Below are 27,050 nucleotides of genomic sequence, written 5' to 3' on the forward strand. Positions count from 1 at the left end.
GAAAGCGTTGCACAATCTGGGATATTTTCTGCTACACTGCAACCTGGTCTCAGAGCATTTCGTATTACTCTATACATAAATTTGAGACTCTTAATTTAGGTATGATATGTTATGTTTCAGTATGGTATGTATTCATTTGTGGATGTCCATCACCCATTTCGTATGATATGTTACGAATTACAATTCGTATTATATGTTACGAATTTGCAAAACAAACTATATGTTAAGAATTAGTAAAATGTATGATATGTTACAAATTCTAGCCAGGTGGCGAGCTGGCTAGCTGGCTAACGTTAGCTAGGCTAGGAGTTAGGGGTTGGGGTTAAGTTTAGGAGTTAGGGTTAGGTTAGCTACGGTTAGGTTAGCTACGGTTAGGGTAAGGGGAAGGGTTAGCTAACATGCTAAGTACATTACATTACCAAAATTATGTGGACACCTGCTTGTCGAACATCTTATTCCAAAATAATGGACATTAATATAGAGTCAATCCCCACTTTGCTGCTATAACAGCCTCCACTCTTCTAGGAAGGCTTTCCATTAGATGTTGGAACATTGCTGCGGGGATTTACTTCAATTCATCCACAAGAGCATTAGTGAGGTCAGGCACTGATGTTGGGAAATTAGGCCTGGCTCGCAATTGGCATCCAATTCATCCCAAAGGTGTTCGATGGGGTTGAGGTCAGCGCTCTGTGCAGGCCAGTCAAGTTCTGTGCAGGCCAGTCAAACTTTACAGTTGTCACTATGCATTGGGGAAGGTAGCATTCTCCTGGTATCCGCCAAACCCAGATTTGTCCGTCGGACTGCCAGGTGATGAAGCGTGATTTATCACTCCAGAGAAAGCATTTCCACTGCTCCAGAGTTCAATGGCTCTGAGCTTTACACTACTCCAGCTGACGCTTGGCATTGCAGATGGTAATCTCAGGCTTGTGTGCGGCTGTTCAGCCATGGAAACCCATTTAATGAAGCTCTCGACGAACAGTTCTTGTGCTGACATTGCTTCCAGAGGCAGTTTGGAATTCGGTAGTGAGTGTTGCAACTGAGGACAGACAATTTTTAAAGCTTACGCGCTTCAACACTCGGTGTTCCCGTGGTGTAGTTGCTAGCAGTTTAAAATGAGCTAATTAGCTAAAGTTGTCCAGGATGAGATTCAAACTCGCAACCTTTGGGTTGCTAGACTTTCACGTTATACACCCACCCATCCATCCAGCCCTACCAACCATCCTACTTTAAATAACCATATGTCTTATGTAACCATACCAAACATAATATATCATACTAATCTGAGCATCCCAGATTTACTTTTACTATGTTACATCTAGTCTATGAGACCAGACTGCAATGCAAGGCTCATTTTAATGATAATAATAGTAGGTCTATCTACAGTGCATTCGGGAAAGTAGTCAGACCCCTTGACCTTTTCCACATTCTACAATTGATTAAATGTTGGGTTCACCTTCCAACAGGACAACGACCCTAAGCACACAGCCAAGACAACGCAGGAGAGCTTCAGGACAAGTCTCTGAATGTCCTTGAGTGGCCCAGCCAGAGCCCGGACTTGAACCCGATCGAACATCTCTGGAGAGACCTGAAAATAATTGAGCAGCAATGCTCCCCATCCAACCTGGCAGAGCTTGAGAGGATTTGCAGAGAAGAATGGGAGAAACTTCCCAAATACAGGTGTGCCACGCTTGTAGCGTCATACTTAAGAAGACTCGAGGCTGTAATCTCTGCCAAAGGTGCTTCAACAAAGTACTGAGAAAAGGGTCTGAATACTTATGTAAATGTGATATTTACGTTTTTTATTTGTAATACATTTGCTAACAATTCTAAGCCAGTTTTTGCTTTGTCATTATGGAGTATTGTGTGCAGATTGAGGGGGAAAAACGATTTAATACATTTTAGAATAAGGCTGTAACATAACAAAATGTGGAAAAAGTAATTGACTATATTCTTGAAGAATATGACTTAGGTTAGTTAGCCAGCCTACAGATGTGTCATACAACTCCGTTCCACGTTAGAAGAGAATAGAGTATCCGTGTAGTCTTCTGGTCAAATGCATTATCATGAGAATTGAGACTAAAACTCCCTGTCCCAAACAGGCCTTCACACCAGAAGGCTCTTCACTGACACCTGGTGAAATAAAAGGATATAATGAAAGGGAGACAATAGGTTTCCTATTACCATAGGAACAAGAGTAAACACGGAAGTTAATACAGTAGGCTATGGATGTTTTAAACTGGTGGAAATAGCCAACACCTATCTGCAAACAGGTGAGTTTGTTTGACAAAGTAGCAATAGTGAAATAGAATAAGCTTGCCAGTACTCTGCTTTCAGTAATCCTACACTGTAACAAGTGCGATGTGCTGCTATCTGACTCTGTCTCCCCTGTAAAATATGTATTTATTAATTTTCATCTGAATTGGGCAAACTTGCATAAAATAAGGAAAAGCAACATGTTTGTGTTTTGCTGAATTTTGCAGTTAATTCTCCTGTAAGAATCCCGAAACAAGATGCCCAAGTTTGAGGAGCTAGAAGCCCATTCATCCTGCCATGTCCACTGCCCCTCCACTCCTATAACTCCTGTCCCCAGCAACCTGATTGCCAAAAGATACAGCATCCTACAGAGATTGGGCAGAGGGAGTTTTAGCACTGTTTACCTCGTTCAAGACACTAGAGCAAGGGATGGGGAGAAACTGTGAGTATGTCTCCTGCTGTTGTCCTGCGCTGCTCTTCACATGTCAACTGCCCAGTGCCCACCTTGCCCTCTATTAGAAATGGGTAAAATCTTTCATATTGCTTACATCTCTCCAATCCTTTTAGATAAGTGTGTTAGGGGTCGAGACCAATGACTAGGAGTGTAGGGGTGGTTCCTCTACCGATGGTTCTCAATTAAAACAGCAGTTCTGTGTTCATCCTCTGGGTGGCAGCATTAGCCTGGGTATACAGAGGCCTGAGAGCACCTCACATCTCTTCTCTTCCCCTCTCTCTCCTCTCTCTCTCTCCCTCCCTCATCATATCCCCATGTATGGGGGAGAGAATGTTTGCTCTGAGCAGCTGGCTCTGTGCTAATCAAACACATTTGAGATTTTATTAGGATCCCCATTAGCTGACACAAATGGTGACAGCTAGTCTTCCTGGGGTCTGATACATAATGAGAAAGACATTATGGACAAAAAGACTTTACAGTTGACATACATTTAAAAACATTAACGTTGACATGACAGACTTATAAAATGTAACTGCATTACATTGAACTGCATTGCAGAACCCAAGGCATTATCTGGATGAACTAGAGACTCAACATGAAGAGAGTTGGCACTCTGAACTGAGTTTAATTGTGTGTATGTGTGTGTGTCGGTGTGTGTGTGTGTGTGTCGGTGTGTGTGTGCCAGTCATGTTTACCTCCTGACCTTGACATAACAAACTCCTGGCTTACTGCTCAAATACTGACCGCCCAAATCAAAACAGCACCAGGAGTTCATCTACTATGTCTATAAATACACGTTTGGGTAAGCCTAAATGGGCACTGCAAGCACACAATGGTCTCACGACAAAGGACATACATGATGAAACTGGGTCTTGCCTAACCAGCATTGAAGCATGATGCCTGCTGGCACAGTCCAGCGAGCCGGGCCCAGAGTCCCGTGCCTCTGAGCACACAGATGCCACAGCAGGTACGTTTGGCTCCTGGGCAAGTATCAAGCCCCTGCAAGGTGCCAGACAGTAGGCTCTTTGGCATTTCATGCAGTGTGCTGCATTCATAGGGTCTCAGTCATTAAGGAGAGCGTGACAGTAGCCCATCTTTAATCATGGGCCAGAATCCAATCGTTGCAGATGGCAGATTTGAATTGGAAAAAGTCCTCACTTTCATTCGCTGTCTCTCTGCCACACACACACACACACACACACACACACACACACACACACACACACACACACGCACGCACGCATCTTTTAGATTTCAAAGAAATGGAGGGAATGGGACCATCCTTCTACCCAGAGAGTAAAGAGAGGGAGTGAGAGATAGTGAGTAAAGAAAGACAGAAATGGAGGGAATGGGACAACCATCCTTCTACCCAGAGAGTAAAGAGAGGGAGTGAGAGATAGTGAGTAAAGAAAGACAGAAATGGAGGGAATGGGACAACCATCCTTCTACCCAGAGAGTAAAGAGAGGGAGTGAGAGATAGTGAGTAAAGAAAGACAGAAATGGAGGGAATGGGACAACCATCCTTCTACCCAGAGAGTAAAGAGAGGGAGTGAGAGATAGTGAGTAAAGAAAGACAGAAATGGAGGGAGATAGTGAGTAAAGAAAGACAGAAATGGAGGGAGATAGTGAGGTAAAAAAGGGAAAGAGGGAGACATACCCTTTTCAGAGAATGCAGCACCAATTAGTTATGGCACCTAGAGGCAAGAGACAACATGCCACGGGTCATTACACCCACGCTCCAGGCTCAGGGCAAGGCTTTCAACTTGTTACCACAGCCCAGCGGTGCCCACTAACCCCCTGACCCACCACACACTGGCACAGCACTGCCACTCAAAACCCCCGCCATTCACAGGGCAGACAGCTCACCTCACTCACAGCACACATTAGCAAGTTAGCTACTACCAGGGAGGGAGGGAGAGTTCTCTAAATGGTTTTTGTAGTCCAGATGAAATCCACTAAACATCTGAAATGAAATCCCTATCTTTTTGGGGGTATAATTACAATAGCATAACTCTTTTATAGCCAGATGTATAAAGAGTGCTAGCGAAGGGGCTGTATTTAGGATAACAAAGCTGTATAGTTAATAGACCGATCATAGAGCATCTGCTTCATACAATTCCTCCCTTCCTGTGTGCGTGTGTGTGTGTGTGTGTGTGTGTGTGTGTGTGTGTGTGTGTGTGTGTGTGTGTGTGTGTGTGTGTGTGTGTGTGTGTGTGTGTGTGTGTGTGTGTGTGTGTGTGTGTGTGTGTGTGTGTGTGAGTGAGTGAGTGAGTGAGTGAGTGAGTGAGTGAGTGAGTGAGTGAGTGCAGAACGTATTCATAAACAGTTTGAACTTCTGAGTCACTGCCTGAATTGGCTTTGTTCTGCCCATTGTAGCATATGGCTCCAGCTTAACAGATGCTGTGGAATTTTTATTCTGACTCATTACGACTCCGCTAAACAGCAGTCAAACGAGCCCTCCAACAACTGACTGTCAGTTAGCTGTATTCAAGCTACAGTGCCTTGCGAAAGTATTCGGCCCCCTTGAACTTTGCGACCTTTTGCCACATTTCAGGCTTCAAACATAAAGATATAAAACTGTATTTTTTTGTGAAGAATCAAAAACAAGTGGGACACAATCATGAAGTGGAACAACATTTATTGGATATTTCAAACTTTTTTAACAAATCAAAAACTGAAAAATTGGGCGTGCAAAATTATTCAGCCCCTTTACTTTCAGTGCAGCAAACTCTCTCCAGAAGTTCAGTGAGGATCTCTGAATGATCCAATGTTGACCTAAATGACTAATGATGATAAATACAATCCACCTGTGTGTAATCAAGTCTCCGTATAAATGCACCTGCACTGTGATAGTCTCAGAGGTCCGTTAAAAGCGCAGAGAGCATCATGAAGAACAAGGAACACACCAGGCAGGTCCGAGATACTGTTGTGAAGAAGTTTAAAGCCGGATTTGGATACAAAAATATTTCCCAAGCTTTAAACATCCCAAGGAGCACTGTGCAAGCGATAATATTGAAATGGAAGGAGTATCAGACCACTGCAAATCTACCAAGACCTGGCCGTCCCTCTAAACTTTCAGCTCATACAAGGAGAAGACTGATCAGAGATGCAGCCAAGAGGCCCATGATCACTCTGGATGAACTGCAGAGATCTACAGCTGAGGTGGGAGACTCTGTCCATTGGACAACAATCAGTCGCATATTGCACAAATCTGGCCTTTATGGAAGAGAGGCAAGAAGAAAGCCATTTCTTAAAGATATCCATAAAAAGTGTAATTTAAAGTTTGCCACAAGCCACCTGGGAGACACACCAAACATGTGGAAGAAGGTGCTCTGGTCAGATGAAACCAAAATTGAACTTTTTGGCAACAATGCAAAACGTTATGTTTGGCGTAAAAGCAACACAGCTGAACACACCATCCCCACTGCCAAACATGGTGGTGGCAGCATCATGGTTTGGGCCTGCTTTTCTTCAGCAGGGACAGGGAAGATGGTTAAAATTGATGGGAAGATGGATGGAGCCAAATACAGGACCATTCTGGAAGAAAACCTGATGGAGTCTGCAAAAGACCTGAGACTGGGACCGAGATTTGTCTTCCAACAAGACAATGATCCAAAACACAAAGCAAAATCTACAATGGAATGGTTCAAAAATAAACATATCCAGGTGTTAGAATGGCCAAGTCAAAGTCCAGACCTGAATCCAATCGAGAATCTGTGGAAAGAACTGAAAACTGCTGTTCACAAATGCTCTCCATCCAACCTCACTGAGCTCGAGCTGTTTTGCAAGGAGGAATGGGAAAAAATTTCAGTCTCTCGATGTGCAAAACTGATAGAGACATACCCCAAGCGACTTACAGCTGTAATCGCAGCAAAAGGTGGCGCTACAAAGTATTAACTTAAGGGGGCTGAATAATTTTGCACGCCCAATTTTTCAGTTTTTGATTTGTTAAAAAAGTTTGAAATATCCAATAAATGTCGTTCCACTTCATGATTGTGTCCCACTTGTTGTTGATTCTTCACAAAAAAATACAGTTTTATATCTTTATGTTTGAAGCCTGAAATGTGGAAAAAGGTCGCAAAGTTCAAGGGGGCCAAATACTTTCGCAAGGCACTGTATATTTGAGATATATAGAGATATATGTGCCAAGGATGCATTTAAAGCAGTGCATTCACATACAGTATACACATTCATTTCTCACATTTTTCTCAGATCATATGACTGCAGGTTGTGGGTTGGTGTTGGAAGTCACACCCTTTCCCTTACTGAAGACATCAGGCATCACCAGCCCCTCTGCAGTAAAAATACATATCAAATCGTCATCTGCTATGATGATCAATGTTATCACTCTGCTCATGGATCACACCTGCTTTGAGCAAGAGGAGTTTCTGAATGTCTGATGTTGGTTCCCCTGGGGCAGGGTGTCAAACTGATTCCATGGATGGCCTAGTGTCTGTGGGTTTTTGTTTTTGCTTTTCAATTAAGGCCTAGACAACCAGTTGAGAGGAGTTCCTCACTAATTTGTGATCAGAATTCAACAATCAAGTACAAAAACGTGCAGAAACTCAGCCCTTCGTGGAATGAGTTTGACATGTGTGCCTGGGGGATTGATTCTGTTACCTGGACTGTCCATCAGACAGCCACATCCACACTGAGAGACCACTGATAGCTTTCCTTTCCTCGTCACGTGAGACCAGTGTCAGTCAGGCTACTGTCTATCACATGCAATGATGACTCGTGTGTGTGTGTGGGGGGGGTTCGGAATTAATTTATTATATCCAGCCAGAATTCCTCCTGGACTTGCTGAAGCCAGTCACTCATGACTTCTGGTTTCTGCTTCCCTTCTTGGCACTGAAGCAGGTAGCTATGCACATAGCAAGAAAGCACAGTATGTTGAGCACAGTAGAGTAGGTAACCATTTTTGGTTCCAGGTAGGACCCTTCTTGGTTCCAGGTAGAACTCTTTTGGGGTCAATGTTCAAAAATGGTTCTACCTGGAACCAAATGGGTTCTACTTGGAACCAAAGGGGTTCGACCTGGAACCAAAAGGGGTTCTTCAAAGGGTTCTCCTGTGGAAACAGCAGAATAACCCTTTTTGGCTCTAGATAGCACCTTTTTTTCTAAGAGTGTACATGTGTCATACACATACAGTGTACACATACAGTGTACACATACAGTGTGCTTTGTGACGTTATTGACTTATTCTGGTCAACAAGCCCATCAAGCTGACCTCTATTCCACTGTGTAATCACATACAGTAGATGGCTTTGAACAAGAAGGACCTGGACTTTAAAAAGTGCAGACTTCAAGGCTACAACAGAGAGCTGCCTCGGGGATACAGCTGTTTCACATCAGCCCAAGACAAATGGCCTTGTCTTCTTCCCCTTTATTAACAATCTCCTCCTTATCGTTTCATTCCAACGTTAAAATGATTAACTCTGAATGAGGAGCGATGTGTTCTTCTGCCTGTTTCGTAAACAAGAGTGACAGGCAGCCAAGATTGTCAGAAATAGTTTCCCCTTTGTTTGTTCATTCATTTAGTTTCCCCCACCCATTCACTTAGTGTGTGCAGCATTCTGGGAAAATAACAATTGCTCCTTCGGTTAGCTTAGCTGTCAACAGTTACTGTAAATGTTCCCCATCCAAAACGTGTGTATTGAGTGTTTGTAAACACAGTCATTACTAACAATGATGGTCTTGTCTAGATGGTTTATTGTGTGCTTACTATACTAATTACAAAGTCGCAGCTGATGTGCAATCAGTACCAAGTCATTATTGTATAATGCACACATATCTAATTCATTACCAGCACCTACCAGCAGGCTGTTGGAGTCCATCTCCAATGTGTAAATAAGTATCAGCCAATACTTCTTGCAGAAGCAAGCACACTAGTTAAATGACGACCAGCTGACGTTTCTGTCCCTGCATACTTGAGTTGTGTGTACCCGCTAGCTCAATAAGTGCTTCTGTACCTTTTGGGAAGAATTACGGAGGTGAGGACAAACAGCTTGGTAATATTTCCTTCTGGGCTGTGGATAGATGTGGTTGGCAGCACCCATGCCTCTCGCCTCTCGCCTCTCACACTCTCCCTCGCCTCTCGCCTCTCGCCTCTCACACTCTCCCTCGCCTCTCGCCTCTCGCCTCTCACACTCTCCCTCGCCTCTCGCCTCTCGCCTCTCGCCTCTCACACTCTCCCTCGCCTCTCGCCTCTCGCCTCTCGCCTCTCACACTCTCCCTCGCCTCTCGCCTCTCGCCTCTCACACTCTCCCTCGCCTCTCGCCTCTCGCCTCTCACACTCTCCCTCGCCTCTCGCCTCTCGCCTCTCACACTCTCCCTCGCCTCGCCCGCCACCACACATCCATTTAACAATACCCCACCACTCATTTCCCTGCAATGCGAGGTCTTTCACTTGGAAAAGAGCAATATACGGACGGTACTGATGCGGATAGAACGTTTTTAAAGGCTCAACAAATGAAATTGAATTAGAAATCAAATCAGAAAAAAAGAAGCCCTGGTTGCATATTAGGGACTGACTGACTGAGTGACTGACTGACTGACTGACTGACTGAGTGACTGACTGACTGACTGACTGACTGACTGACTGACTGAGTGACTGACTGACTGACTGACTGAGTGACTGACTGACTGAGTGACTGAGTGACTGACTGACTGACTGACTGACTGACTGACTGACTGACTGAGTGAGTGACTGACTGAGTGACTGAGTGACTGAGTGACTGACTGACTGACTGACTGAGTGACTGAGTGACTGAGTGACTGAGTGACTGACTGACTGACTGAGTGACTGAGTGACTGAGTGACTGACTGACTGAGTGACTGAGTGACTGACTGACTGACTGACTGACTGACTGACTGAGTGACTGAGTGACTGACTGACTGAGTGACTGACTGACTGACTGAGTGACTGAGTGACTGACTGACTGAGTGACTGACTGACTGAGTGACTGAGTGACTGACTGACTGACTGACTGACTGGGTGAGTGACAGTGCTTCCAGGTGGATTTGTGGTGGTGTGGCCAGTGGATCAGAGATGGTCAGGTCTCAGATCTTTACTGTACATGGATACAGAGGGGTGATGCAGGGGTTCTTTACATGGAGCAGGTCTTGTCTGGTTGATTGCTATGCAAGGCCTACTGGAGGGGCTTCTATGCCAATAGTTGACTCCTGTTCACCAGTTCTTGTATAACTTACTGTATATACACCTACAGATCATTATATATACTGTAAATACACATACAGATCATTATATATACTGTAAATACACCTACAGATCATTATATATACTGTAAATACACATACAGATCATTATATATACTGTAAATACACCTACAGATCATTATATATACTGTAAATACACATACAGATCATTATATATACTGTAAATACACCTACAGATCATTATATATACTGTAAATACACATACAGATCATTATATATACTGTAAATACACATACAGATCATTATATATACTGTAAATACACCTACAGATCATTATATATACTGTAAATACACCTACAGATCATTATATATACTGTAAATACACATACAGATCATTATATATACTGTAAATACACCTACAGATCATTATATATACTGTAAATACACCTACAGATCATTATATATACTGTAAATACACATACAGATCATTATATATACTGTATATACACATACAGATCATTATATATACTGTAAATACACCTACAGATCATTATATATACTGTATATACACATACAGATCATTATATATACTGTAAATACACATACAGATCATTATATATACTGTAAATACACATACAGATCATTATATATACTGTAAATACACATACAGATCATTATATATACTGTAAATACACCTACAGATCATTATATATACTGTATATACACATACAGATCATTATATATACTGTAAATACACATACAGATCATTATATATACTGTAAATACACATACAGATCATTACACACACACACCATTACACACACATCATTATATATACTGTATATACAGATATGCGCGCACACACACACACACACACACACACCTTCTCCACTCCTCTCAGTCTCCAGACCCCATACCTCTGTCAGATTTAGGAAACCTCCCAACCTCTTTAAAGCCAGATTGGTTATCTCATCTGACTGCATGTCCCTCCCTCCCTCCCTCCCTCCCTCCCTCCCTCCCTCCCTCCCTCCCTCCATCATCAATCCTCTAACTCACTCTCACTCTCTTTTCCTCCTTCCCTCCATTCTGTTGGTGCCATGTGTCTTTCTTTCTCTTTATTTCCCTCACTCCCCTCTCTCCCCTCTCCCTTCACTCGCCCATCTCACCTCCCCCTCTCACCTCTCCCCCCTCTCCCCTCTCCCCTCTCTCCCATCTCACCTCCCCCTCTCACCTCTCCCCCTCTCCCCTCTCCCCTCTCTCCCATCTCACCTCTCCATCTCACCTCTCCCCTGTCCCCTCTCCCCTCTCCCCTCTCTCCCCTCTCCCTTCACTCGCCCATCTCACCTCCCCCTCTCACCTCTCCCCCCTCTTCCCTCTCCCTTCACTCGCCCATCTCACCTCCCCCTCTCCCTTCGCCTCTCCCCTCCTCCCTCTCCCCTCGACTCTCTCGCCTCTCACCTCTCCCCTCTCCCCTCCTCCCTCTCCCCTCGACTCTCTCGCCTCTCCCCTCTTCCCTCATCCCTCTCCCCTCTTCCCTCATCCCTCTCCCCTCTCCCCTCCTCCCTCTCGCCTCTCCCCTCCTCCCTCCTCCCTCCTCCCTCTCCCTCTCCCCTCCTCCCTCTCCCCTCTACCCCCTCCCCTCGCCTCTCTCCCCTCTCACCTCTTGCTTCTCTCCCCTCTCTCCCCTCTCCCCTCTCCCCACCTCCCTCTCCCCTCCTCCCTCTCCCCTCTCCCCTCCTCCCTCTCCCCTCTCCCCCTCCCCTCGCCTCTCTCCCCTCTCCCCTCTCACCTCTTGCTTCTCTCCCCTCTCGCCCCTCTCCCCTCTCACCTCTAGCTTCTCTCCCCTCTCTCCCCTCTCCCCTCTCCCCACCTCCCTCTCCCCTCTCCCCTCCTCCCTCTCCCCTCTCCCCCTCCCCTCGCCTCTCTCCCCTCTCCCCTCTCACCTCTTGCTTCTCTCCCCTCTCGCCCCTCTCCCCTCTCACCTCTAGCTTCTCTCCCCTCTCACCTCTCTCCCCTCATCCCTCTCCCCTCTCCCCCCTCCCCTCGCCTCTCTCCCCTCTCACCTCTTGCTTCTCTCCCCTCTCGCCTCTCGCCCCTCTCCCCTCTCCCCTCTCCCCTCTCCCCTCGCCACTCTCCCCTGTCCCAGTCCATATTGTAATTTGAACTTCTGGAATCCATCAGGACATGTACATCTGTTTGGGTTTATTCTTCATGTTAACAGTGAGACAGACAACATTTTCAACATATACCTACCTACCTGTAAATCTTTGTAGTGATTTCTCATCTTGTTTTTCAGTCTGTCATCACCTTGTTACATCAGCTAGTGATGTGGCTAGGAGGACCATAGGAATGATACCAATGGTTTATTCCCCAGGATGAAAGTGTGTGTGTGTGCATGGTGCGTGTGCATGGCGTGTGTGTGTGTGTATGTGTGTGTGTGCGCGCGCGTGTGTGTGTGTGTGTGTGTGTGTGTGTGTGTGTGTGTGTGTGTGTGTGTGTGTGTGTGTATGTGTGTGTATGTGTGTGTGTGTATGTGTATGTGTATGTGTGTGTATGTGTGTGTGTGTATGTGTGTGTGTGTGTGTGTGTGTGTATATGTGTGTGTGTGTGTGTGTCTGTGTATATGTGTGTGTGTGTGTACCGTAATGTGGCTTCCCTCCCCACTGTTCCAGGATTATACCAATGTGATCCAACTAACAGAGACAATAAGAGAATCTGGACACGCTGCGTTCTAAGTTATTCCCTGCAGGAACGGCTGGATGAGTAATGTGATGTTCATGCCGCATGGCGAGAACCCCTGTCCTATGAATGGAGGACTTTCTCTGAATTCTGAATGCCCTCTGCTGTAATGTGATATTTTGAGGGAGACAGAACAATGTGATATTATGAGGGAGACAGAACAATGTGATATTATGAGGGAGACAGAACAATGTGATATTATGAGGGAGACAGAACAATGTGATATTATGAGGGAGACAGAACAATGTGGTATTATGAGGGAGACAGAACAATGTGATATTATGAGGGAGACAGAACAATGTGATATTATGAGGGAGACAGAACAATGTGATATTATGAGGGAGACAGAACAATGTGATATTATGAGGGAGACAGAACAATGTGATATTATGAGGGAGACAGAACAATGTGATATTATGAGGGAGACAGAACAATGTGATATTATGAGGGAGACAGAACAATGTGATATTATGAGGGAGACAGAACAATGTGATATTATGAGGGAGACAGAACAATGTGATATTATGAGGGAGACAGAACAACTGCATAAAACAAAAAGCAATAAACGAAGCACTGAGTCACATAGACACATTTTATATACTAAATCCATACTCTCAGTTATTTTTAATTCACCAATCGTATTTATATTTCTGCTCAATTACCTTCTGTGACATAATATGCTAAATGTGTAGAAGTGCAAAGGCATGGTAAAGTCGGCTGTTTGTTTGTTATATAACCAATGTGCCATTGAATGGTGCCCCTGCCAGCCTGCTTCTCGCTAGAAGGAGTCATCTATTCTAGAGGCTCCATGTCACACCAACAGATATGAGTCCTTCTGTGCCATTCTCTGGTCCTCTACGTCAGGGGTTCTTAAACTTTTTCAGCCCAAGATCCAAATAAGAAATGGACCGTTCTCCCGTGACCCAAATCGTCCTCCAACGACCCAAATTAAGATGAAATAGTGTGTGATTATAGACTGATAACTCGTGACCCACTTGCCCAGGGCCCACTTTAGGCCCACGTCCATCATTTAAGAAACCCTGCTCTACGTCAATCTCTGCCACCAAGGACAAGGCCACTAAACTGCAAACCATTTATCGTATCATACTGTACATACTGTATGCATGAGAACATGGGAAAGGTGATGATATCTAATGAATCACAGCATATGGAGGGGGATTTTGAACGACCATTTATCACAATGTTCCACCAACATCTCCACAACCAGCTGACTTCAACAGTGTTGGAAATCTCCACCAACAGCAGTCTTAGTGTTGGAAATCTCCACAACCAGCTGACTTCAACAGTGTTGGAAATCTCCACCAACAGCAGTCTTAGTGTTGGAAATCTCCACAACCAGCTGACTTCAACAGTGTTGGAAATCACCTCAACCAGCTGACTTCAACAGTGTTGGAAATCTCCACAAACAGCAGTCTTAGACAGTGTTGAAAATCTCCACCAACAGCAGTCTTAGACAGTGTTGGAAATCTCCACCAACAGCAGTCGTAGACAGTGTTGGAAATCTCCACAAACAGCAGTCTTAGACAGTGTTGGAAATCTCCACAAACAGCAGTCTTAGACAGTGTTGGAAATCTCCACAAACAGCAGTCTTAGACAGTGTTGGAAATCTCCACAAACAGCAGTCTTAGACAGTGTTGGAAATCTCCACAAACAGCAGTCTTAGACAGTGTTGGAAATCTCCACAAACAGCAGTCTTAGACAGTGTTGGAAATCTCCACAAACAGCAGTCTTAGACAGTGTTGGAAATCTCCACAAACAGCAGTCTTAGACAGTGTTGGAAATCTCCGCAACCAGCTGACTTCGACAGTGTTGGAAATCTCCTCAACCAGCTGACTTCAACAGTGTTTGAAATCTCCTCAACCAGCTGACTTCAACAGTGTTGGAAATCTCCACAAACAGCAGTCTTAGACAGTGTTGGAAATCTCCACAAACAGCAGTCTTAGACAGTGTTGGAAATCTCCACAAACAGCGGTCGTAGACAGTGTTGGCCATGTAGTACATCAAACCACAGCTTTGTCACGAATGATCCCATCCCTCCACTGTCTCCTGGATGACCTCTCAGCCCTGCCCACTGATGTGTTAGTGACCCGGAAGTTACTTCAACCTGGGATCAATGGCTAGCTCAGAACAACAGTAAGCCCAGACCTATGCAGTCATTAACAAGAAGTCAAGGAACACTCTCAATCTGCAGACGATCATTTCATTCCAGGAAGACAAATAATCTGACCGACTATCAGACACAGCCCAGCTTGACCATGACTCATTGCAGAGAGCCAACAGAAGAGGGTGTAAAATATGTTTTCCGGCAGGAAGGAAGAAAGTGGAAGTTAGGTCTTAAATGTCTTGACTGCTGCCACCGGGAACCTGTGAAGAGAGCTGAGAAGACGCAACACCAGATGGAACACATTTCACCAACCACACTAACCCTGGATGCCAACCCAACCCAACATGTGTCATAGTTAGGGCCATGTGTTTTGGTTAATCATATCAGAAGCCTAAGGATCTCTCAGTCTCAGAGCAGCATAGCAGGATGTAATTTAGGACAATGCGTTTCCGCTGCCCAACCTTTGCAGAAGGTGAGAGAAAGTGAAGTAGGAAGCTGAATAGAGAGAGACTGAATGAGAACATAGACTTCACATCAATGACCTGAGGACCAATTTAGCCAGAGGTTCTTTGTGCTGCGACAGATCAGTCCTTTCTCTGAGTGGGGCCTGATGAGCTCCTTAAAGGTATGGAAGGAGGAGAGGTAGAGAGGAGGAGAGGTAGAGAGGAGGAGATGAAGAGATGAAGAGAGGAGGAGAGGTAGAGAGGAGAGGTAGAGAGGAGGAGAGGAAGAGAAGATGAGAGGTAGAGAGGAGGAGAGGTAGAGAGGAGAGGTAGAGAGGAGGAGAGGAAGAGAAGATGAGAGGTAGAGAGGAGGAGAGGTAGAGAGGAGGAGATGAAGAGATGAAGAGAGGAGGAGAGGTAGAGAGGAGAGGTAGAGAGGAGGAGAGGAAGAGAAGATGAGAGGTAGAGAGGAGGAGAGGTAGAGAGGAGGAGATGTAGAGATGAGGAGATGAAGAGAGGAGGAGAGGTAGAGAGGAGGAGAGGTGGAGAGGTAGAGAGGAGAGTTAGAGAGGAGGAGAGGAAGAGAGGAGGAGAGGTAGAGAGGAGAGGTAGAGAGGAGGAGAGGAAGAGAAGAGGAGAGGTAGAGAGGAGGAGAGGTAGAGAGGAGAGGTAGAGAGGAGAGGAAGAAAGGAGGAGAGGTAGAGAGGAGGAGAGGTAGAGAGGAGGAGCGATAGAGAGGAGGAGAGGTAGAGAGGAGGAGAGGTAGAGAGGAGGAGCGATAGAGAGGAGGAGAGGTAGAGAGGAGGAGAGGAAGAAAGGAGGAGAGGTAGACGGGGAGAGGAAGAGAGGAGGAGAGGAAGAGAGGAGGAGAGGTGGAGAGGAGGAGAGGTAGAGAGGAGGAGCGATAGAGAGGAGGAGAGGTAGAGAGGAGGAGAGGAAGAGAGGAGGAGAGGTAGAGAGAAGGAGAGGTAGAGAGGAGGAGAGGTGGAGAGGAGGAGAGGTAGAGAGGAGGAGAGGAAGAGAAGAGGAGCGATAGAGAGGAGGAGAGGTAGAGAGGAGGAGAGGAAGAGAGGAGGAGAGGTAGAGAGGAGGAGAGGTAGAAAGGAGGAGTGATAGAGAGGAGGAGAGGTAGAGAGGAGGAGTGATAGAGAGGATGAGAGGTAGAGAGGAGGAGAGGAAGAGAGGAGGAGAGATAGAGAGGAGGAGAGGAAGAGAGGAGGAGAGGAAGAGAGGAGGAGAGGTAGAGAGGAGGAGAGGTAGAGAGGAGGAGCGATAGAGAGGAGGAGAGGTAGAGAGGAGGAGAGGTAGAGAGGAGGAGCGATAGAGAGGAGAGGTAGAGAGGAGGAGCGATAGAGAGGAGGAGAGGTAGAGAGGAGGAGAGGTGGAGAGGAGGAGAGGATGAGAGGAGGAGAGGTAGAGAGGAGGAGCGATAGAGAGGAGGAGAGGTAGAGAGGAGGAGAGGTGGAGAGGAGGAGAGGATGAGAGGAGGAGAGGTAGAGAGGAGGAGCGATAGAGAGGAGGAGAGGAAGAGAGGAGGAGAGGTAGAGAGGAGGAGAGGTAGCGTACATGTGTGTATGTACCCAGGACCAGACAGGGGACGGGAGAAAACATACATTTTAAACGATCTGTCTGAATGATGTTCCCTGTCCCTGCCCAGGATGATAATTGGGGTACGGTGGTCAACTTACGTCTATTGCCAGCTTTTCACATTTGCACTCCCTAATACTCTATATTGATATATGGGCAGCAGGTAGCCTAGTGGTTAGAGCCAGTAACCGAAAGGTTGCTAGATCCCCGAGCTGACACGGTAAAAATCTGTCATTCTGCTCCTGAACAAGGCAGTTAACCCACTGTTCCTAGGCTGTTATTGTAAATAAGAATTTGTTCTTAACTGACTTGCTTGGTTAAATAAAAAATAAAAATAACTTGCTACTACGTACATGTGTTGCCCATTTTGGAAAAACCCTTTACTATAACCTTTCTCTCTCCTCTGCCGTCTGACCTTTGATCCCTAGTAAGGTGCTGAAGGAGATCCCTCTGGGGGACCTGCGTCCTAACGAGACAGTCCAGGCATCCCAGGAGGCTCAGCTCCTGTCCCAGCTCCACCACCCAGCCATCATCACTTTCTACAGCAGCTTTCTGCATAGAGACTCCTTCTGCATCATCACTGAGTACTGTGAGGTAGGACTGATGTCTCCAGATCTCTTGGAATCTTTTGTGCTCAGGCAATCTCATCCACAACCTTGAATAATGCATTCATTCTCGAGTTCCCTCTGTCAGTTGGACTGGCATCAGTGAGGAAATATTCTCCGCCATCGGTCCGTTTTCAGTTTCCTCGTTTGACCTTGGGCAGGGATCATGTGTACCTTGCCACTGCATTCTCAGTTGTTATTTTCTGTCAGAAACATGTGAAGTGGTTAACCTTTACAGGATTGGTGGGTCCACCTCGGTACGGTTGAGCTAAAGTAGGCTAATGTGATTAGCATGAGGTCGTAAGTAACAAGAACATTTCCCAGGACATAGACATATCTGATATTGGCAGAAAGGTTAAATTCTTGTTAATCGAACTGCACTGACCAATTTACAGTAGCTACCTTGCTATTGTTTGAGGAGAGTGCACAGTTATGAACTTGAAAAGTTATTAATAAACCAATTAGGCACATTTGGGCAGTCATGATACAACATTTTTAACAGAATGCAATGGTTCATTGGATCCGTCTAAAACTTTGCACATACACTGCTGCCATCTAGTGGTCAAAATCTAAATGTAATAATAATATATTATGGCCTTTCTCTTGCATTTCAAAGATGATGGTACAGAAAAACAACAAAAAAACGTTTTTTTCTTTGTATGATCTTTTACCAGATCTAATTATATTCTCCTTCATTCATTTCACAGTTTCACAGTTCCACAAACTTCAAAGTGTTTCCTTTCAAATGGTATCAAGAATATGCATTTACATTTGAAGTCGGAGGTTTACATACACTTAGGTTGGAGTCATTAAATCTTGTTTTTCAACCACTCCACAAATTTCTTGTTAACAAACTATAGTTTTGGCAAGTCGGGTAGGACATCTGCTTTCTGCATGACGCAAGTCATTTTTACAACAATTCTTTACAGACAGATTATTTCACTTATAATTCATTTTATTTAAATTCCAGTGGGTCAGAAGTTTAGTTGACGGTGCCTTTAAACAGCATGGAAAATTCCAGAAAATGATGTCATGGCTTTAGAAGCTTCTGATAGGCTAATTGACACCATTTGAGTCAATTGGAGGTGTACCTGTGAATGTATTTCAAGGCCTACCTTCAAACTCAGTGCCTCTTTGCTTGACATTATGGGAAAATCAAAATCATTATTTTGACTAGTTTTGTGTGTGTATCTAATATATATTTATCTCATGTCATTGCTTACATTATGCATAAATAAGACCTTATAGATGCCAAGTCTTGGTCATGATATGGTTTCAGTTTTTTTTAATGTATTATTAGAAAATAATTGTAGACCTCCACAAGTCTGGTTCATCCTTGGGAGCAATTTCCAATCGCCTGAAGGTACCACGTTCATCTGTACAAACAATAGTACGCAAGTATAAACACCATGGGACCACGCAGCCGTCATAACGCTCAGGAAGGAGACGCGTTCTGTCTTCTAGAGATGAACGCTGTCACGTTCTGACCTTTATTTCCTTTGTTTTGTCTTTATTTAGTATGGTCAGGGCGTGAGTTGGGGTGGGCAGTCTATGTGTGTTTTTCTATGTTGGGGTTTTGAGTTCAGCCTAGTATGGTTCTCAATCAGAGGCAGGTGTCGTTAGTTGTCTCTGATTGAGAATCATACTTAGGTAGCCTGGGTTTCACTTTTGAGTTGTGGGTGTTTGTTTCCGTGTGAGTGTTTGTTGTCACACGGTACTGTTTCGTTTTCGTTCATGTTCACGTTTATTGTTTTATATTTCATAGTGTTCAGTTTATATCTTAAAATAAACGTTATGGACACTTACCACGCTGCGCATTGGTCCTCCGATCCTTCTTGCTTCTCCTCCTCCTCCTCAGAGGGGGAATGCCGTTACAGAAACACCCACCAACCAAGGACCAAGCAGCGTGGTAACAGGCAGCAGCAGCAGGAGAGGCAGCGATACCTGGAGAGATGGACTTGGGAGGAGATTCTGGACGGCAAAGGACCCTGGAATCAGCCAGGGGAATATCGCCGTCCCAAAGCAGAGCTGGAGGCAGCGAAAGCAGAGAGGCGTCGGTATGAGGAGGCAGCACGGCAGCGCGGCTGGAAGCCCGAGAGGCAGCCCCAAACATTTATTGGGAGGGGGCACACGGGGAGTGTGGCGAGTTCAGGTAGGAGACCTGCTCCAACTTCCCGTGCTTACCGGAGAGCAAGAGGGACCGGGCAGGCACCGTGTTATGCGGTGTAGCGCACAGTTTCCCCAGTGCGTGTGCATAGCTCGGTGCGGTACATTCCAGCTCCTCGTATCGGCCGGGCTAGAGTGGGCATCGAGCCAGGTGCCATGAAGCCGGCTCTACGGATCTGGTCTCCAGTGCGTCTCTTCGGGCCGCCGTACATGGCACCAGCCTTACGCATGGTGTCCCCGATTCGCCAGCACAGCCCAGTGCGGGCTATTCCACCTCGCCGCACTGGCCTGGCTACGGGGAGCATTCAACCAGGTAAGGTTGGGCAGGCTCGGTGCTCAAGAGCTCCAGTGCGCCTGCACGGTCCGATCTACCCAGTGCCACCTCCACGCACCAGCCCTCCGGTGGCAGCCCCCGCACCAGGCTGTCTCTCCGTCTTCTGCCTACAGGTGCTCCCGCCTGCCCAGCGCTGCCAGAGCCTTCCTCCTCTCCAGCGCTGTCAAAGACTCCAGCCTGTCCTGAGCCGCCAGTCTCCCGTCTGTCTTGAGCTGCCAGAGTCTCCCGTCTGTCCTGAGCCGCCAGGGCCGCCAGTCTGTCCTGAGCCGCCAGAGCCGCCAGTCAGCCAGGAGCCGCCAGAGCCCCCAGCAAGCCAGGAGCCTCCAGAGCCGCCAGCAAGCCAGGAGCCTCCAGAGCCGTCAGCCAGCCAGGAGCTTCCAGAGCCGTCAGCCAGCCAGGAGCTGCCAGAGCCGCCAGCCAGCTAGGAGCTGCCAGAGCCGCCAGTCAGCCAGGAGCTGCCAGAGCCGCCAGTCAGCCAGGAGCTGCCAGAGCCGCCAGTCAGCCAGGAGCTGCCAGAGCCGTCAGTCAGCCAGGAGCTGCCAGAGCCGTCAGTCAGCCAGGAGCTGCCAGAGCCGTTAGCCAGCAGGAGCTGCCAGAGCCGTCAGTCAGCCAGGCGATGCCAGAATCGGCCTTCACTCCGGCACTGCCAGAGCCGTCAGCCAGCCAGGAGCTGCCAGAGCCGCCAGCCAGCTAGGAGCTGCCAGAGCCGCCAGTCAGCCAGGAGCTGCCAGAGCCGCCAGTCAGCCAGGAGCTGCCAGAGCCGCCAGTCAGCCAGGAGCTGCCAGAGCCGTCAGTCAGCCAGGAGCTGCCAGAGCCGTCAGTCAGCCAGGAGCTGCCAGAGCCGTTAGCCAGCAGGAGCTGTCAGAGCCGTCAGTCAGCCAGGCGATGCCAGAATCGGCCTTCACTCCGGCACTGCCGGAGTCTCCCGTCCATTCGGGACCCATGGCTAGGGTCCCCAGTCTGAGGTCGGCGGCGAGGGTCGCCGCTCATAAGAGGCCGAGGGGGCGGTTGAGGAGGCGGCCAAAACTGTGGTGAAGTGGGGTCCACGTCCCGCGCCAGAGCCGCCACCGTGGACAGACGCCCACCCAGACCCTCCCCTATAGGTTCAGATTTTGTGGCCGGAGTCCACACCTTTGGGGGGGGCAGTCTATGTGTGTTTTTCTATGTTGGGGTTTTGAGTTCAGGCTAGTATGCTTCTCAATCAGAGGCAGGTGTCGTTAGTTGTCTCTGATTGAGAATCATACTTAGGTAGCCTGGGTTTCACTTTTGAGTTGTGGGTGTTTGTTTCCGTGTGAGTGTTTGTTGCCACAGGGTACTGTTTCGGTTTCGTTCGTTTCACGTGTATTGTTTTGTAGTGTTCAGTTTATGTCTTTAAATAAACATTAAGGACACTTACCACGCTGCGCATTGGTCCTCCGATCCTTCTCGCTACTCCTCCTCAGAAGAGGAGGAAGAATGCCGTTACAAACTCACTTTGGTGTGAAAAGTGCAAATCAATCCCAGAACAACAGCAAAGGACCTTGTGAAGATGCTGGAGGAAACAGGTACAAAAGTATCTATATCCACAGTCCGAAGAACACCATCCCAACCGTGAGGCACGGGGGTGGCAGCATCATGTCGTGGGGGTGCTTTGCTGCAGGAGGGACGTGTGCACTTCACAAAATAGATGGCTTCATGAGGCAGTAAAATTATGTGGATATATTGAAGCAATATCTCGAGACATCAGTCAGACAAGTTAAAAGCTTGGTCGCATGGGTCTTCCAAATGGACAATGACCCCAAGCATACTTCCAAAGTTGTGGCAAGATGGCATAAGGACAACAAAGTCAAGGTATTGGAGTGGCCATCACAAAGCCCTGACCTCAATCCTATAGAAAATTTGTGGGCAGAACTGAAAAAGTGTGTGCGAGCAAGGAGGCCTACAAACCTGACTCAGTTACACCAGCTCTGTCAGGAGGAATGGGCCAAAATTTACCCAACTTATTGTGGGAAGCTTGTGGAAGGCTACCCTTCCACAAGCTAAGCGTTTCGCTTGACCCAAGTTAAACAGTTTAAAGGCAATGCTACCAAATACTAATTGAGTGTATGTAAATTTCTGACCCACTGGGAATGTGATGAAATAAATAAAAGCTGAAATAAATCATTCTCTCTACTATTATTCTGACATTTCAAATACTTAAAATAAAGTGGTGATCCTAACTGACCGAAGACATTTTTACTAGGATTCAATGTCAGGAATTGTGAAAATCTGAATTTAAATGTATTTGGCTAAGGTGTATGTAACCTTCCGACGTCAACTGTGCTTGGTGTCGTGAGCCACAGACAGTTAGATTTGGGTATGTCATTTTAGGGGAATTTTGAAAAAAGGGTCCAATCCTTAACACCTGCCCTTTCCATAACACAGACTGACCAGGTGAATCCAGGTGAATCCAGGTGAAAGTTAAGATCCCTTGTTGATGTCACTTGTTAAATCCACTTCAATCAGTGTTGATGAAGGGGAGGAGACAGGTTAAATTCTTAAGCTTGGAGACAATTGAGACATGGATTGTCTATTTGTGCAATTCAGGCGGTGAATGGGCAAGAAAATATTTAAGTGTCTTTAAACGGGGTATGGTAGTAGGTGCCTGGTGGGTGTGGGGGTGTGGGGTGGGGGGGGGGGGGGGGGGGGGTGCAACTCAATATTAGGAAGGTGTTCCTAATGTTTGGTATACTCAGTGTATATTTCAACATAGCATGTCATTGTTATTCAAGATAGAACAAATGTACAGAATCGTCTACACACACCTTATTCAATACTGCATTATCACAGCATTAAAATAAGACTATAGAAGGCCACAGACGTATGATCTTAATTTGATCACCATGTTGCAGGATAACTTTCCAGGAAATGTCAAATGTGTAGTGTGTTTTTAAAAATACTTCTGAAGTTTGTAATTTCCCCTTTGAAATGTCATACTTGATTTTCCTTTATGAAAAATGTATCAACCCCTACAAAAATGTCCATTAATTATAATCACATAATTCACATTTCCTGTTGCTGCAGGATTATTTTCCTGCTGTAGCAAACTGGCTCAAATTAAGATCCTACATGTGATCCTGTCATGCACTTATCGTGTTATAAATTCATGGCTTTGTGATTTTCTTATATAACACCATGGCTTGGAATCACTCCATACAGCACTAACATGATTACATGGTCACTGTGGTTCCCTGCACCAGAGCAGCACACCTTTCTCTTCAAACTGTAGCCCTGTAGGTGTTCCAAGATAGAGAGAGGTCACGGGGAAATGTCTGAAGTGTCAGAGCATGGAACAAGTGATTGATCTGTGCCCCCTCCTTCTCCGCCCCCCTTCTCTCTCTCTCTCTCCGTTTTTCTTTTCATCTTGTCAAAGTGTTTGCTGTATAGATTACAGCAGGTAGGGGTCCTGTCCTCCAGTCTTTCTCTTACTAGATTACAGCAGGTAGGGGTCCTGTCCTCCAGTCTTTCTCCTACTAGATTACAGCAGGTATGGGTCCTGTCCTCCAGTCTTTCTCCTACTAGATTACAGCAGGTAGGGGTCCTGTCCTCCAGTCTTTCTCCTACTAGATTACAGCAGGTAGAGGTCCTGTCCTCCAGTCTTTCTCCTACTAGATTACAGCAGGTAGGGGTCCTGTCCTCCAGTCCTTCTCCTACTAGATTACAGCAGGTAGGGGTCCTGTCCTCCAGTCTTTCTCCTACTAGATTACAGCAGGTAGGGGTCCTGTCCTCCAGTCTTTCTCCTACTAGATTACAGCAGGTAGGGGTCCTGTCCTCCAGTCTTTCTCCTACTAGATTACAGCAGGTACGGGTCCTGTCCTCCAGTCTTTCTCCTACTACAGTAGATTACAGCAGGTAGGGGTCCTGTCCTCCAGTCTTTCTCCTACTACAGTAGATTACAGCAGGTAAGCCTGAAATGTGGCAAAAGGTCGCAAAGTTCCAGGGGGCCGAATACTTTCGCAAGGCACTGTACATGTGTTATGTAAAGAGAGTGAGGGTTCAGGGAATAGGGAATGTTTTACCTAAACAAATTAGGAATTTCGGTAACATAACTTTTCAGTCAGAAATGGCTGTAATTATGTTGCAGCAACATTGACAGTACAATACACACTGTTGATGTTCTGTGGTGGTCACTGCAACAGGGAGGAGAGAGAGACAACACTATAAACACTGTTGATGTTCTGTGGTGGTCACTGCAACAGGGAGGAGAGAGAGACAACACTATGAACACTGTTGATGTTCTGTGGTGGTAACTGCAGCAGGGAGGAGAGAGAGACAACACTATAAACACTGTTGATGTTCTGTGGTGGTCACTGCAGCAGGGAGGAGAGAGAGACAACACTATAAACACTATAAACACTGTTCTGTGGTGGTCACTGCAACAGGGAGGAGAGAGAGACAACACTATAAACACTGTTCATGTTCTGTGGTGGTCACTGCAGCAGGGAGGAGAGAGAGACAACACTATGAACACTGTTGATGTTCTGTGGTGGTCACTGCAGCAGGGAGGAGAGAGACACAACACTATGAACACTGTTGATGTTCTGTGGTGGTCACTGCAGCAGGAAGGAGAGAGAGACAACACTATAAACACTGTTGATGTTCTGTGGTGGTCACTGCAGCAGGGAGGAGAGAGAGACAACACTATAAACACTGTTGATGTTCTGTGGTGGTCACTGCAGCAGGGAGGAGAGAGAGACAACACTATGAACACTGTTGATGTTCTGTGGTGGTCACTGCAGCAGGGAGGAGAGAGAGACAACACTATGAACACTGTTGATGTTCTGTGGTGGTCACTGCAACAGGGAGGAGAGAGAGACAACACTATAAACACTGTTGATGTTCTGTGGTGGTCACTGCAGCAGGGAGGAGAGAGAGACAACACTGTGAACACTGTTGATGTTCTGTGGTGGTCACTGCAGCAGGGAGGAGAGAGAGACAACACTATAAACACTATAAACACTGTTCTGTGGTGGTCACTGCAACAGGGAGGAGAGAGAGACAACACTATAAACACTGTTGATGTTCTGTGGTGGTCACTGCAGCAGGGAGGAGAGAGAGACAACACTATAAACACTGTTGATGTTCTGTGGTGGTCACTGCAGCAGGAAGGAGAGAGATACAACACTATACACACTGTTGATGTTCTGTGGTGGTCACTGCAGCAGGGAGGAGAGAGAGACAACACTATACACACTGTTGATGTTCTGTGGTGGTCACTGCAGCAGGAAGGAGAGAGAGACAACACTATAAACACTGTTGATGTTCTGTGGTGGTCGTTGCAGCAGGGAGGAGAGAGACAACACTATAAACACTATAAACACTGTTGATGTTCTGTGGTGGTCACTGCAGCAGGGAGGAGAGAGAGACAACACTATAAACACTGTTGATGTTCTGTGGTGGTCACTGCAACAGGGAGGAGAGAGAGACAACACTATAAACACTGTTGATGTTCTGTGGTGGTCACTGCAGCAGGAAGGAGAGAGATACAACACTATAAACACTGTTGATGTTCTGTGGTGGTCACTGCAACAGGAAGGAGAGAGAGACAACACTATGAACACTGTTGATGTTCTGTGGTGGTCACTGCAGCAGGAAGGAGAGAGAGACAACACTATGAACACTGTTGATGTTCTGTGGTGGTCGCTGCAGCAGGGAGGAGAGAGACAACACTATAAACACTGTTCATGTTCTGTGGTGGTCACTGCAACAGGGAGGAGAGAGAGACAACACTATAAACACTGTTGATGTTCTGTGGTGGTCACTGCAACAGGGAGGAGAGAGAGACAACACTATAAACACTGTTGATGTTCTGTGGTGGTCACTGCAGCAGTGAGGAGAGAGGGACAACACTATAAACACTGTTGATGTTCTGTGGTGGTCACTGCAACAGGGAGGAGAGAGAGACAACACTATAAACACTGTTGATGTTCTGTGGTGGTCACTGCAACAGGGAGGAGAGAGAGACAACACTATGAACACTGTTGATGTTCTGTGGTGGTCACTGCAGCAGGGAGGAGAGAGAGACAACACTATAAACACTGTTGATGTTCTGTGGTGGTCACTGCAGCAGGGAGGAGAGAGAGACAACACTATAAACACTATAAACACTGTTCTGTGGTGGTCACTGCAACAGGGAGGAGAGAGAGACAACACTATAAACACTGTTCATGTTCTGTGGTGGTCACTGCAGCAGGGAGGAGAGAGAGACAACACTATGAACACTGTTGATGTTCTGTGGTGGTCACTGCAGCAGGGAGGAGAGAGACACAACACTATGAACACTGTTGATGTTCTGTGGTGGTCACTGCAGCAGGAAGGAGAGAGAGACAACACTATAAACACTGTTGATGTTCTGTGGTGGTCACTGCAGCAGGGAGGAGAGAGAGACAACACTATAAACACTGTTGATGTTCTGTGGTGGTCACTGCAGCAGGGAGGAGAGAGAGACAACACTATGAACACTGTTGATGTTCTGTGGTGGTCACTGCAGCAGGGAGGAGAGAGAGACAACACTATGAACACTGTTGACGTTCTGTGGTGGTCACTGCAACAGGGAGGAGAGAGAGACAACACTATAAACACTGTTGATGTTCTGTGGTGGTCACTGCAGCAGGGAGGAGAGAGAGACAACACTATGAACACTGTTGATGTTCTGTGGTGGTCACTGCAGCAGGGAGGAGAGAGAGACAACACTATAAACACTATAAACACTGTTCTGTGGTGGTCACTGCAACAGGGAGGAGAGAGAGACAACACTATAAACACTGTTGATGTTCTGTGGTGGTCACTGCAGCAGGGAGGAGAGAGAGACAACACTATAAACACTGTTGATGTTCTGTGGTGGTCACTGCAGCAGGAAGGAGAGAGATACAACACTATACACACTGTTGATGTTCTGTGGTGGTCACTGCAGCAGGGAGGAGAGAGAGACAACACTATACACACTGTTGATGTTCTGTGGTGGTCACTGCAACAGGGAGGAGAGAGAGACAACACTATGAACACTGTTGATGTTCTGTGGTGGTCACTGCAGCAGGGAGGAGAGAGACAACACTATAAACACTGTTGATGTTCTGTGGTGGTCACTGCAGCAGGAAGGAGAGAGAGACAACACTATAAACACTGTTGATGTTCTGTGGTGGTCGTTG

The 27,050-nt window shown here is 46.5% G+C and overlaps 1 protein-coding gene across 1 annotated transcript in view; it reads left to right on the forward strand.

Moving 5' to 3' along the window:
* Window positions 1–2,168: 2,168 nt before the first annotated feature.
* The window catches only part of LOC110520779 (serine/threonine-protein kinase Nek11-like), an 81,641-nt gene continuing 56,759 nt past the window's right edge, over window positions 2,169–27,050 (forward strand). The window contains exons 1-3 of the mRNA XM_090230671.1: window positions 2,169–2,270; window positions 2,481–2,695; window positions 17,208–17,373. Coding sequence (XP_090086797.1) covers window positions 2,511–2,695; window positions 17,208–17,373 — 351 coding nt within the window. The 5' untranslated portion in view covers window positions 2,169–2,270; window positions 2,481–2,510. The remainder of the gene's footprint in view (window positions 2,271–2,480; window positions 2,696–17,207; window positions 17,374–27,050) is intronic.

The sequence above is a fragment of the Oncorhynchus mykiss genome, chromosome 3 (genome assembly GCF_057628025.1).
Source record: "Oncorhynchus mykiss isolate SJ-2025 chromosome 3, ASM5762802v1, whole genome shotgun sequence".
Classification (NCBI taxonomy): domain Eukaryota; kingdom Metazoa; phylum Chordata; class Actinopteri; order Salmoniformes; family Salmonidae; genus Oncorhynchus; species Oncorhynchus mykiss.